Source organism: Panthera pardus, unplaced genomic scaffold (assembly GCF_024362965.1).
Source record: "Panthera pardus isolate Hobbes unplaced genomic scaffold, ASM2436296v1 HiC_scaffold_16, whole genome shotgun sequence".
Taxonomy (NCBI): domain Eukaryota; kingdom Metazoa; phylum Chordata; class Mammalia; order Carnivora; family Felidae; genus Panthera; species Panthera pardus.
Window position 1 is genome coordinate 77,340,492 of NW_026526721.1, and position 13,601 is coordinate 77,354,092.

The following is a 13,601-nucleotide window of genomic DNA, read 5'->3' on the forward strand; positions in this document are numbered from 1 at the left end:
ACAAAACAAAAACATACTTATAAGTACAGAGAACAAACTGGTATTTGCCAGAGGGACCAAGGATTGGAGGAATGAGCTAAGTAGGTGAAGGGGATTAAAAGGTACAAACTTCCAGTTATAAGATAAATGTCACATGGATGCAAAGTACAGCATAAGGAACACAGTCAATAATACTGTAATAACTTTGTATAGTGACAGATGGTGACTACACTTAATGTGGTGAGCATTCTGTAGTGTATATAAATGTCAAATCACTGTGTTGTACACCTGAAACTAATATAATATGTTAACTATATTTCAATTAAAAAAATAATAGAGGGGCACCTGAGTGGCTCAGTTGGTTGAGCGTCTAGCTTGTGATTTCGGCTCAGGGCATGATCGAGCCCCGTGTGGGGCTCTTCCGAGGGTGGAGCCTGCTTAAGATTCTCTCTCTCTCTTTTCCTCTCCTCCTCTCCTTCACTCACATGCTCTCTCTATCAAATAATAATAATAATAATAATAGGGTTTTTTTTTAAGTTTATTTATTTATTTGGAGAGAGAGCGAGCCCATGCATGCAAGAGGAGAGAAGAGAGAGAGAGGGAGGGAAAGAATCCCAAGCAGTCTCCACACTGTCAGCGCAGAGCCTGACAGAGTGCTCAAGTCCAGGAACCCTGAGTTCATGACCTGAGCCGCAATCAAGCGTCAGACCCTTCACCAACTGAGCCACCCAGGTGCCCCAGTAATACCAGATTTGTAAAAATAATTAAAAAAATAAAAAAGTAAAATCTATTATATTCTTTAAAAAGAAAACATTAAATTAGATTATATGAGAGCCCTGGACATTGTCCCGTAATTTGTAGATGCTCAAGCAACTTTGGTTCTTTTTACTCTTACCCTCAGTAGCAAATGTTTAATACTCTCGTTTTTGGTCAAGGGAGTAAGAGGCATCAGTTTAAGAATTAACAGGAGGAGGTGAAAACTATTCTTTCTTGAACAAGTCCAGGAATTAGGGTGAGTGGATAAATGGGGATAAGAGAGTGCCAAAAAGTCAAAAATTCTGATTGCCTCTCCTTTAATGTGGAAGAGAGGGTTAAAGCCACAGGGAGCAAGGTCAGGGCAGTCTGTTTACCATTAAGTTTTCAATGCCTGAAATACAGTGAAATACAAAGAGTATTCTGATAAGCTCTATGTGCTGTGGAAAAGGGAGCAAGACTGAATAAGTCTGTGACCAATTTAAAGGCCTTGAAGAACCACCTTACCCCCCACCCCCCTTACACATATAATGTCACAGTCATTGAGTGGAAAGTCCCAAGGATTATTGAGGAATCTGAAGAGAAGGAAAAAGTATACAAGGACAATAAGGATCTGTGACGTGATGGGTTTCTTGCCCTCCTCCACCCTCCCAGTGCATGCACGCGCAGGCACACACACACACACACACACACACACACACACACACACACCGAAAAAAGCGATAGTGTAGCAATCCTCAGAAAAACAACCAGGAGTAAGCCTCAGGCTGTTTTCTCCAGATTTCTTTAGATTTTTGCAGGAATCCAACATAACAGAGATGTAGAAAGACATGTTTCATGTAATTCTAGTTTTGAGGAGAAATTCTGGAAAAGTCAAGTCCTAGGTCTTAACTTTAACAGCTCAGGCTTCTGTGTACATTGCTAAGAAAACAATTCAGTATCTCAGAGCTGTAGGTGACCTTAAATCATTTAGGATGAAAAACACAGGTTTCCTGATTACAAGCCTTGTGCCTATATCCATGGCAAAGAGCCCAAATTCTTGAAAAGACAAATTCAAAGTCATCTCCATCTTGATGGAGATATATAGAATTCCGCCAAAGGATTCCTTTTTTTTTTTTTTTGCCTTAAATCTTTCATTGTTGGTTAGAAAGCAACTCTCTGGTAGAATTTGGTGATACCTGAGGGTAAATCTAGTCCAGCAAACTGTTTCTGGAGTGCAGAATTTGAGAGGGGAAAGAGATAATGAAGATAAAACAAAATACCCCCTATCTCAGGAAGGTCAAAAAAAAGGGAAGCCATGTGACATCAGAAAAGGAAGTGTTCTTCCTCAAAATTTTGCCCACGACTGCCCTGCCAGTAACCTTACCCTCCAGTTGGGTAATCTTGCTTCTAAAGACAAAAGGTGGCATTGATTCTCTAGATAGATCAACTGAAATTATACAATATTTTCCATTAGTTCAAGTATATACATTTATATAAGTCACTATACATGCATTAAAAACTTGCATAAAAATGGGGTGAAAGAAAAAAAACTTGTGAAAGAAAAAGCAAATGCAAAAAAAAACTAAACATACTCATTAACCCTTTTAGGGATTTGTGAACCCCTTAAAAGGGGATTGGAAAGTTATTTGAAAAGACCTCAACAGCATAATGAGTGCATCAGATTTTACTAATATACTTTTGTCTTGAAGATAATTTTTTCTTAAGTATTTTTTCAAGCTACTAGATTACTTATTTTTATTCAGAACAAGTGTTTTTGAAGCTTTTAAAAATAATTACTCAAAGATTAGAACATAGTGTAATTAAAACAAAAATGGACAACAGGTTCCACTACAGAGTTCTGGATGATGATTTGCTAATGCCCATGCCACAGAAGCCGAATTATTTAATAGATTGGGATTTGGATTTGATTCAAGTTTGGCAATTTCATATATAGCTCGAGAGCTGTTCAGAGAGGTAGGCAAATGATAGTATAATACCTGACTCCTTATGGTGAAATTAAACACCCACAGGGCTAAAATATATTTCAAGTTGAGGTAGGCATTGAAATTTATTTTTAGAACTGATGACCTTAATACAGAGCATCTTAAATAAAAACACCAAATACTGACAGAAGTGGAACAAAACCGAAGGGATTGTTCAATTACTCTTGTTCTTAAACTCACACATGGTACTTCAAGCATTGATAGGAAAATATTCTAGGATTAAGGAATTAAAAAGCAAGAGAGACAGAAAGAAAAACTGCAAGATGAACCAAGATGCAAAAGTTTATTGAAAATTAAAATCACACATCCATAAAGCAACAGCCTCAATAACAAGAAATCATTGCTGTGATGACACAGAATAAAGGGCTGGTGATTTGGTGTGGGGAGAAGTGGGGGGAGAGTTTTCAAGTCTTTAAACTATTATTTTAAAATACATTTCTAAAATGGAAAGCAATAGATTCTCTAAACTCTTTGAGCCAAAAAAAAAAAAAAAATCATCTATTCTTTCTATCTTTAAGTTTCAGACCAGGAGTTCAGATTTTCACATTGTCTACCTGGACATCACTTAAATAAAATGTAAGTGTCCTGGACAAAGGAGTTGGAACAGTATCAGCAATATGGCTAGTTTCATGGTAGGACTGAGAGATAGGGGCTCCAATGAGCAAATTAGTCATAGATTTGGTGAGAGGCCTTTGAACCCCATTTCGGCCATTGAAATATGATCTTTAACTGCCTGGAATAATATTACTGAGGTGGTTTTACCCTCGTATTAAAATGACAGATTAGGTTTATCTGCCTTGGGGTCTTAACAATCGCTTGCGGGGTAGGGCCCCGGGGTTTCCATGAGCAAGGAAGATTATCATATCAGATGCCAACAAGGTGGCAGTGGTAGGATCTAACACAGTGTTACTGAACTTTCTATCTACATATTGAGGGGAGGACACTAATAATGCAAACTCTCTAAAAGAAGAAAAGAACATCCCCCCACATTGGCTACTTATAGTAATTATCATCTCTCTGCCCAGCAGTACACTTGACACTTCAGTGTGTTACTATTTGTAATATTATTGCATGACCAGCATTAAAAGGGCCTGACTGAAGCTCTCAGTCATCTAGAATTTTCTTATGCACAGACAATAACAACTTTTTTCTCCTTTTCTTAAAAAGACATCTTAAGTTTGAGACCTGCTCAAAAGCTTCTTTATGAGTTTTAGAAACACAACAGAAGGTAACAAAAGGGTTCCAATAAACATCTTAATGCCCCTCTTTCCAACCTGAGCCCCTCCCTTCTAAGAAAAACACAAAGCTCACAGACAAACACAGGGGTTCCTGACTGCCCAGTGCTAGATATAAGGATGCAGAATCTGTGGAAAATGTCCTTTCTTGTAAAGTTTTGAGTCCCTTCAAAAGATTTTCTCACTACTGGCTGTATGCCTTTGAGCAGTTGGGTCTCTGAGCCAAAGTGTCTTCAAGTTCTGCTTACGAGGGCTGGACACACACACACGTGCACGCGCGCACACACACACATACATGGACACACAAGAAACACACGCTCAAAATACAGATATGGGGTGGGGGTGGTCTATGGGTACACTGATCGGTTTGGAGGGCTGGAATGTCTAAAGAAGACGTCAGACTGTTTCGGGGTTTCTCTCCGGGGCTCCACAAGCTCATTCCTGAAGCAGGCTGAAAGGAGACTGCAGAGAGGAACCAGAGAAAAGAAGAGGTGAAGACTTAGGACTTCATATATTCACATCAACTGAATACAGAAATACCCTCCTACCTTCATGATCACAGTAAGACAGAATAGAATGACCTACAAAGCTATTTTTGCTCCTTCCTCATTATCCTCCTTTAAAATTTCTCAGAGATGACTTCCTCTCAAGATTTTTGTGAAGAAATGAGATAAAGTAGTGGTAGTTCACTAGAATTATCAGAATCACCCATAGAACTTTAAAAAAGAAACAAACAAACAAACAAACAAAAAAACAAGATCCCTCAGAGACCAGGCTGGGGCCCAGGCATATATATTTTTAACAAGTTCTTCAAGTGATTCAGTTGAGGACTAACGTGTCAGGGTAGGTCAAGGTACTTAGTACAGTGCTTGGCACATTGGACTCGATGACTTGAAAAGGGAATGCAGAGACAAGAATTAACATTAATCTTTTATAAAATGTCATTGGCCCAATTATGATACCTCATTATTGTTCCTGTGTAGCCTAACTACGAAGCATGAAGAAATACGATCTTATCAGTATGGGGACTGCATCACATGTATTTGTAAAGAACTATTAATGAGCATGTTGTATGTGCCCAGATTGAGGTGGATAAATATCTTAATCCTTTCAGTCACAAACTTGGCCTCCAAATGCACATATCAAACTCATGAAAGCAACTTTTACATAATTAAGAAATCAATTATGCCACAAGGATGCCAGGAACAGATCCTTTTACTTTGCTCAAGATTGTGTAACCCTATGAACTGTTTGGGAATTATTTCCCAGATGGCTTTGAGTCACATTTGGTTATTCCTTACAAAGGAACAAAGCCATTTTTATTTGGTTAGGGCTGGAATTCAGTAAAACATCTCACCAGCAAGAATTGAGATCATCTTAAAGAATACGCCAGAATATGAATTAGTAGGGGCACAATTTACTCTCAGATAAAGAATTGTAACTGACTTCTTGTTTGGAGATTACATTTTAGGGCTTCTCTTGGAGCAAGGACTGGATGGGACAACACACAGGAATCATCTTTTAGTTATGACAAGAGTATATAATACGGACCACGAGGGTCCAAACTTTGAGATCTAGAACTGAGATTAGTGGTGCAATGAGACGTGAGAACTTAGAAAAGTGATTTAATCTATCTGAATTCAATTAGCCACAGGTTTTTCCTCATTACCAATTCATGGCTAATAAATCTCTGCCCTGAAAACTTTCTAACAGAGCTGTGATGTTCAAAAAGTAACCCTGTATAAACTGTAAAAGTTGTGTTGTTCCTTGACCGAGAAGGTTGAACCAAATGAAATTGTCAATATCCACCTGTTTTTTCCTCTATGAGATTGGCAATTGCAAACAAATACTCTGGACATATGAAGGATTTCTAAATCAAACTTAGAAATATGGTCTAAATCATACCTATCAACAAGACAGAGATTTGTGTATTCTCCTCTCTCCTATGTTGATAATGCTGAAAATATTGCTTGCTTCTCCCTCAGCTATGTAATCTGAGGAAAAAATACCAATACTCTTAGAGAAAGCCATAGCCAAATGAGCTTAAAGAGGTAAGGCTTTGTACTGAAACCACAAGGATACATACCAACTGACTGATACAGAGATATAAAAGTGGGCATAGATATTTATTTTAGTTTTATTATTATAACTTTCTTAACCAATGAAGCAGACAAAACACTGCAAAGAGCTGTGTCTTCCAGATCTGGCTTTCATCTCACCTTGATTATAAACTGGTTATAAAATCACAGGCACAGTCATTGGGCCTCAGTTTCCCCAACTATGGTAGGATGAGATTAGAACCATGACCTTCCAGATCCCACTATGCTCCACTGTTCTCTGACCTGTATTACTGATAATCGACAATCATCAAGGGATCACCAAGGAGAAGGAAACACTCCTCAGGATGCCACGTTTGTATTACAATTAAAATAAATCCATACTGTAGAAACTCGAAAATGATTTTCCAAGAGAAAACAAGAGTAAGGCTAAGTATAATTTTAACAAAATGATGTTGACCTGAGATCATGGTGGAAGCCAAGACGGAGGATAAACTACAGGAAAAAAATGAAAAAGCAATACTATTGGTCCAAAGTGCACACATCAAAAGATTGCTAAAAAGGTCTCAAGTAGCTTCTGCAAAGTTGTCTTAAGAGTTAATGTCCGTTGGGGCACCTGGGTGGCTCAGCTGGCTAAGTGTCTGACTCTTGATCTCGGCTCAGGTCGTGATCTCACGGTTCCTGAGGTCGAGCCCCGGGTTGGGCTCCACACTAACAGTGCGAAGCCTGCTTGAGATTCTCTCTCTTGCTCTCTGTCTCTGCACCTCCCCTGCTCATGCTCGCTTGCTCGCTCTCTTCCCTCCCTCTAAATAAATAAACTTAAAAAAAAAAAAAGAACCGTAGTTTCTTTGTTAAAAAAAAAGAGTTAATGTCCCTTGAAAATATGAAGGCAGAGTCCAGTGTCAAGAATGGGTCCAATTTGTCCTCCCATGAGATTCTTGTTTCTATAAACATAACCCCAGAATCTTTATTTCAATGTGGGCAAATCAACAAAAATCACACTTCTTTGCAAATGTGTATAAAGCCTACTTATATCTATACCAATTTGATTCACAAAAACTCAGTGTAAAATTTATTTTCCATAAAGCCTATGATCATGAAGGTAACTGTGAAGGAATTTTTGAAAAAGGAAAACCATGCACAAATGAAAAGCAAGCAGAGAGAAAACACATAGTGAGAAACAGAAGTAACTCAGCTGAAAATATTTTATTGCCACTTAGTGGAAACTGTGTATTTTCTTCCCACTAATTTTCCCTCTACTAAAAAGAAAAGCACAAAATTGATCCCTTACCAGCATAAAATTGGTACTATATTTTTAGAAAGGAAATCACAGGCTATTATAGGCATTTTCCAAGCTGATTTTTTTCTTTTCAAATGATTGCCAGGGAATTAGATTTCCATTTTTCTTTGTCTAGTCATTCACACTCTTTCTTGGAGATTTACACATAAACAAGAGAGCTGAAAAAAAAAAAACCCAGTGGAAGAACGCAGCAACTGGAGAATTTATGCAGATGTGTATTACTCATTCGAGACCCATGTATATATGATACAATAAAGACAAAATGAAGCCAAATGTCTATATTTTGCAAAGATTTCATTTGCAGTGTCACATTCTTCCATGCACAAGGCGCCACACTGAAGTTAGCTCTTACACACCGTGAGATAGTAACTCAAAAACATGCAAGGATGCTTTTAAATGGACACCCCAGGGAAGGGGAAGGCTACTATTTCCTCACTATTTATCTGTGGCTACACATGCGAAAAAGGGATGATATGTTTCTAATGTCTTCGGGGCTTTTTAAAAATAACACAAGCTTAATATGCAGTTTCTCTCTGATGAAATAGATTGCTTTATGAAATCCAAATTATAAAATAATTTCCCTTCAGAGCAATGCCACCCAGTCAGACGACAAGCGCTGGATAACTCCTCACGTGGGAGCACAGGGTTATGTATTCTCATGTACACCACGTAAATGAACACAAATTGCTTATGCCCCCAGCTGACTAAGGTAGAGCTTCCTGGTTTATCAAATCTCCAAAATTATGGCACTAAACTATTCCTTCTATGGTATGATCTAGAGAAGTTGTTTAAAGTTGTCTTATTAACTTATACAATGCTCAGAATAAATTTCCAGAGCTTTCTTAGGATTCAAACGGTAGTCTGATTAGGAATTCACCACTAAATTGTAAACTATGGAAAGGTAGGAACTTTTCCCTCTGTCCGTAATGCTTTCCCATAACAGATCTTCAATAAAAGTTTGTTAGGTGAATCAACTCAACTATTCTAGACTTAGCTGATGATAAGGTCACAACACTAACCATATTTTGTGTCCAGATGGGCATCCCTAACTTTCTCAGACAAAAGAGATTTCTGTTAAAGGCTGTCGTTTTGGTAGATGCCAAAATACCACTTTAAAAATCACTGGAGGCTTTCCTAAAACGTTTTCATACCTCTCTACTTTAGGATACATGTATTAGCTTCCAAATATTTCTAGCAAAAAATCTGAGCTTTGAGAGGCATGAAAGATGATCCCACTCATTTATCTAGAACAAGAACTGGCAAACTACAGTGGATGTACTTTGGGCCATAGGCTAAGAATGGTTTTTACATTTTTAAAAGGTGTGAAAATTCAGAAGAAAAAGAAGGATTATATCATGATATGAAAATTATATGAAATTCAAGCTTTAGTGTCCATAAAAATTAGTGGCCACTCGCATTCATTTATACAATGTTTGTGGTTGCTTTTGTGCTACACAGACAGAACTGGGCAGCTGGCTGCAAGAGACCATATGGACTAGAAAGCTGAAGATGTTTACTATTGGTGTTTTGCAGGAAAAAAAAAGTTTGCCAACCTCTTTGCTAGATGGTCAGGCTTTTATAAACCACATCATTTAATAAGTATCAATGTGGCTTGACAGTACTTTTTCTGTTAACTGGGGGAAAGGCAGGAAGGACTATCACAGAGTAACTAGTTCAGCATGATATGCTACTATGTAATCTTTCTGAGTTCATTTTGGCTGAGCCAAACATTTCCAGAGTGCACTGGAGGCAATTTCCGAGTGTTTTTTTAATACCAGGGCATGCATATTTGGGAAAAGGTACTTATCCTCACTCGGTCTGTAAGTGATGTTACGGGTCTGTTTCTTTGATCCTTGCTGTATGATTTGACAAGAACTAAATCGGCTTTAAACTTGAATATATTAACATACATTTTCTTCTGATATCCTAAAGAATATGTAGGATTGGCAATGGGAATTCTGTTTGCAACCCTGATTTCTCATTCTCCTTTGGGATATTCTGTGTCCCCAAGAAAACTCCTGATTAAACTTCCCACTCAGCCTTACTATAAAACTTTATAATTATGATTTGCAAAACTTCATGCTCAAAGTAAATGGTGGGATCCCTTCCAGGCAAAAAAGGTCTTCAATGCTCAACAAGCCTGAAGTCTTTTAAGGGAGAGCACAGTTCTTTTCCACCCCTCTGCTGCTCACCCCATATGCCACAGGCAGGGGTGCTCAGAGGTTGCCTCCTGACTATCCCAGATGCAGCCCAACTCCTCAGCTGCATTTATGTTGATTAAAAAAAAAAAAAAAAAAAAAAGAATGAGAGACCTCTTTCTTTCACTTTCTGTAGTTCTGTATAGTTGCTAATAATATATCAGAAATTAACCATTATTTATTGTTCATTTGCTGTAAAAGACAAAATTTGCCTTAGGCAAGATGGTTTTGGCTTCATTTCTTTTTGTCTGGAGAGTAGAGTCAAATGTTTGAATTACTTAGACATTTTACATTATCTACAGAGACTCTGGCAATATTTTCAGTATAGACACAATATCTTACTGAAGGTAACAAGGGAGTATTCTTAACCACAGATCAACAGAGTCTTGACTTGATAACTTTCCTTTCTCCCATAAGAGCTATGCTATTCTGATTAGTCACAAAACAATAGCATTAAAGATCCAAGAGTCAAGGTAAAAATCAACATATAAATAGGTTGCATGCTGATTCTAATATGGTTGCAAACTCTGGCCCAATGTATGTAAAAATGTATTGTTGGAAGACAACCTAGAACAGAGATGCTGAAACCTGACAATAAGACTCCACTTCGCCCTGTTGCATCCGGGCAGTTTCCCAATGAGCACACACTGGGTCTCAGAATCCTCAACACAGTGCTCAGATAAGTCACTTGGAGGAAAACCTAGGCGCTAACCCCAGTCTACTATGGTTTTCCCAAAAGTGGGTTGTTTGCATCCCCAGAAAGGTACAGGACAATCCACTGGGATAAGGCAAGTTTACGTGTTTTAAAATATACACATTGTTACTAGAATAGCCTGTATACCCAAAATTCTTCTATTGATAGAGATGTATGGTTGAGGCGTGGAGAGAACAAACTCTCTCTGTAGGAGTCTCTGTAACTCACTTGAAATGGTTTAGCTTCATTTCAGAAGCCGGGTGGAACTCCTAAAGGTATGGAAAGAAACTTAGAAGGTGGTCGAAACTAAAGAAGGGGCCCCGTACCAGCTCATGTGAACCTCTCATGTTCTGCTGCCTCACGGCCTCTTCTACGCCATCCACCCATTGCCTTGCTTCTACCCCAAACAAACAGCCACTGTTACTCATACCTCCTAAAATGACACATCAACACACTCACTGTTTCTGAAGTAAATGTTGGTGCTGTTGCTGCTGTTGTTGCCTGTATGTCTCGATTGTGTGCTGAGGAAGGTACTGCATGAGTTCCAGGGACTCTTTGATCTTCAACAGCATTTCATAGGTCTCACGGCCCCTCACCTACATGAAGGACACAGGAAGGAGAAGGAAGCATGAAGAACTCTAGAACAATTAGCAGTACAGTCAATCGTCTTTATCTGTGCATTCTGCATTGACGAATCTGCCTGCTCGCTAATGTTCACTGGTGACGTGAACATCGGTACTGGGGGTGGTGCCCTGTGGTCATTTGTGGACGTGCGCAGAGCAACACATTTTGGTTGCTCAGGAGAACAAGGGCGTGCTCCACCATCTTGTTTCACAGTTCCTGCTGCAAACAAGTATCCTTTCCATGGTCTCTTTACTGCCACATTTTGCACATTTTTGTGGTTTTTGTTGGTGAACCTGTTCTCTAAAGTGGTCCCCAAGGGTAGTGCTGAAGTGCTGTCTAATACTTCAGGTGCCAGAAGGCTGTAGTGGGCCTTAAGGAGAAAATGTGTTAGATCAGCTTCATGTAGGCACAAGTTATAGTGCTGTTGGTCATGAGTTCAGTGTTAAAATGAATCAATAGTATATATTAAATAAGGTGTCTTTACTGATGGGCTGCTGAAAATGTGGTGCCCAGAGGCTCACGGGAACTTAATCCTATATTTCCCCACGAGCAATGATTCAGTATTTAAGATAGCATTTGCAGGGATTTTAGAAGACAAAACTACCCAAAATAATGGGAATGAGCTGTAATTAAATATCTCTGAAAGGCATTCAGCTGAGGCAAAATAGGCTTCTTCTCTCTTTAAAAGAGTCTCTGAAAAGGGTTTAAAAGTATGAGCAGGACCAGGACTGGAGCAAGGCAAGCAGGGCCCGTGAGCACTTGCAGGGCCCCAAGAGTGAGTGCTTATTTAAATTCTGCACCCTAGGCATTTTACTTGCCTCACCCCAGTCCCCTCCCTGAGGATGAGAGGCAGGGTTTGTCAGAAGTCAGAAATGGAAAGGTTTCCTCTCCCTTAACTCTTACTTGCCCCAGCTCTGTGATCACCTCTGCGAAGCTCCCCGCTGACCTCACTCAGTCTTTTCACGAGTCTTCTGTCCTTTCTAGGTGCTGCTACTGCATCATGCCTGATACTCCAGAGGCAATTATTTCATTATATCCTAACTGTCTCCTCGCTAGAAGGCAAGCTCTTTGAAGGTAAGAGTTGTATTCTACTGATCTGCAAATGCTAAAGGCCTAGCATATTTGCCACCCCAACAGACACCAACTAAATTCATGTGAAATTAAAAGCTTCCCCCCCTCTTTTTTTAATTCACACAATCCACTGTGGCTAATTCTTCACTGCACGTTCAAGATGTAACTGATTACACAGGACCTCCTTCCTTAGCACAAACTGAAATTTCATTAAAAACAGCTTCTCAAGTGGTTCCTATCTCAGCAACTGAAAACACATTAGGTCTTTTGGAATACATGGGATATCAGGAAAATGTTTAACTTAAAGTTCACAAGTCAGTTTCCATATGTAGCCTGAGAAAAAAGACACCGAGAATCTTGGCTAACTCACTGCCTGATTGTTTTACTAGCAAGCAGTCTATTGCCCTGAAGGTCAGGGCCCAAAGAAGGTAGGGAAGCAGGTATGGCACACCCAAACCTGTTGGTTTGCTTTAGCTTCCATACAGGGTGGCAGCTCCCAGTCAGATCTCCTGGCCTTCCTTGCCTGGCTCTCAGGTCAGTCAAGATGGCGTCAAGGGTTATACTCGTTACCAAGACTTGACTGCCACTCTAGATGGCCAAAACCTAAGGTCATAAGAATCCAACAAACTTCAACCATAGTCGAAGACAGGGAGCCTCAGCGACTGTAAGAAGACTCATGTTCCTTGTAGGAATGAACAGTGCTGTTACACAGCAACTGGGCTGAGTCTCCTGGACATTCACACGTAACTGAGGACTCTGTCTTGCTTGGCCTTCTTTATAGCACTTCCTAAAAGAAGTCACAGTCGAGTCTGGAATTGTTGTACTGTCAGATCTGTGAACTCTGTCTGGCAAAATTTCAGTCTTGGTGACAATATGGCATGACCATGCTGTCTAGGAGAATCTTAGGATTCTTAAACAATGAACTGCAAATTAATAATAAATATTTGGGTAAGAAAAATTATATTAGAACAATAACTTTGGCTGGATGGGTAGCGGGAGAGGAGCCTGCACTACTGACGTATTTCAACATTGGGGAAGAAAGGGATCATTTCCTGATTTTTCAAACAATAGCTTCTCCCTGTTTTATCTCCCTCATCACCACCACCCCTTTCTCATTGTCACAGATAATAAGATGACACAGAGGAAGAGCTCATTCAGAGAAGGTAAAATGAAGTAATTGTGAATATTCAAAGGAGACTCACTGGTAAATATAACAGCTCATCATCTGGGGATCTCCGTTTTTTGATGGATGTCATCTGGATGCCGTGTGTGTTCTGACGAAAAGCTAGTGGAGGGAAAATGCAAGTTTCATCCTGGGAACATTTCTGAAGCACTAATACATTCATTAAACAGAGAGTAGCCTCCGCAAGACCTGTGAGATTTGAGTTGCCAGTCCTAAACCTCCATTTACTTGCTGATAATCGAGTTTGCATTAAGGGCACACCTAACAATCATGAGGTGGGGGAGGGGAGTGAGCAAAAGGAAGACTTAGGGGAGCTGGCCTAAGTCATGTGCAGGCATCCCTGTGTCTTGCTGGCCTGCGTCTGCGAACAGCTGTTAAGGAAAGGAAGATAAATTGGTTTGGTGTTTCATGTTTCAGATCATTTGTCTTCCAAGGAGGGAAATGTGTGTTGTGGAAGTTGTCTTGGCCATGCATTCAGCTTGTGTGTTCAGCCCGCTCGTGGTAGTGCATACATCACGGAAC

At 39.6% G+C, this 13,601-nt stretch overlaps 1 protein-coding gene across 10 annotated transcripts in view; it reads right to left on the reverse strand.

The window, feature by feature from the left end:
• TP63 (tumor protein p63) overlaps positions 1-13,601 on the reverse strand; it is a 231,123-nt gene that overhangs the window by 15,498 nt on the left and 202,024 nt on the right. For 9 of the 10 annotated variants that reach the window (XM_019463496.2, XM_019463495.2, XM_019463494.2 and 6 more), the window contains 2 exons: positions 13,099-13,181; positions 10,661-10,797 (listed from right to left, as the gene is read on the reverse strand). In XM_019463496.2, the coding sequence (XP_019319041.1) occupies positions 10,661-10,797; positions 13,099-13,181 (220 nt within the window). Of the gene's footprint in view, positions 1-2,981; positions 4,415-10,660; positions 10,798-13,098; positions 13,182-13,601 lie in introns of those variants that run through there. The other variant, XM_019463503.2, reaches the window with a different exon arrangement.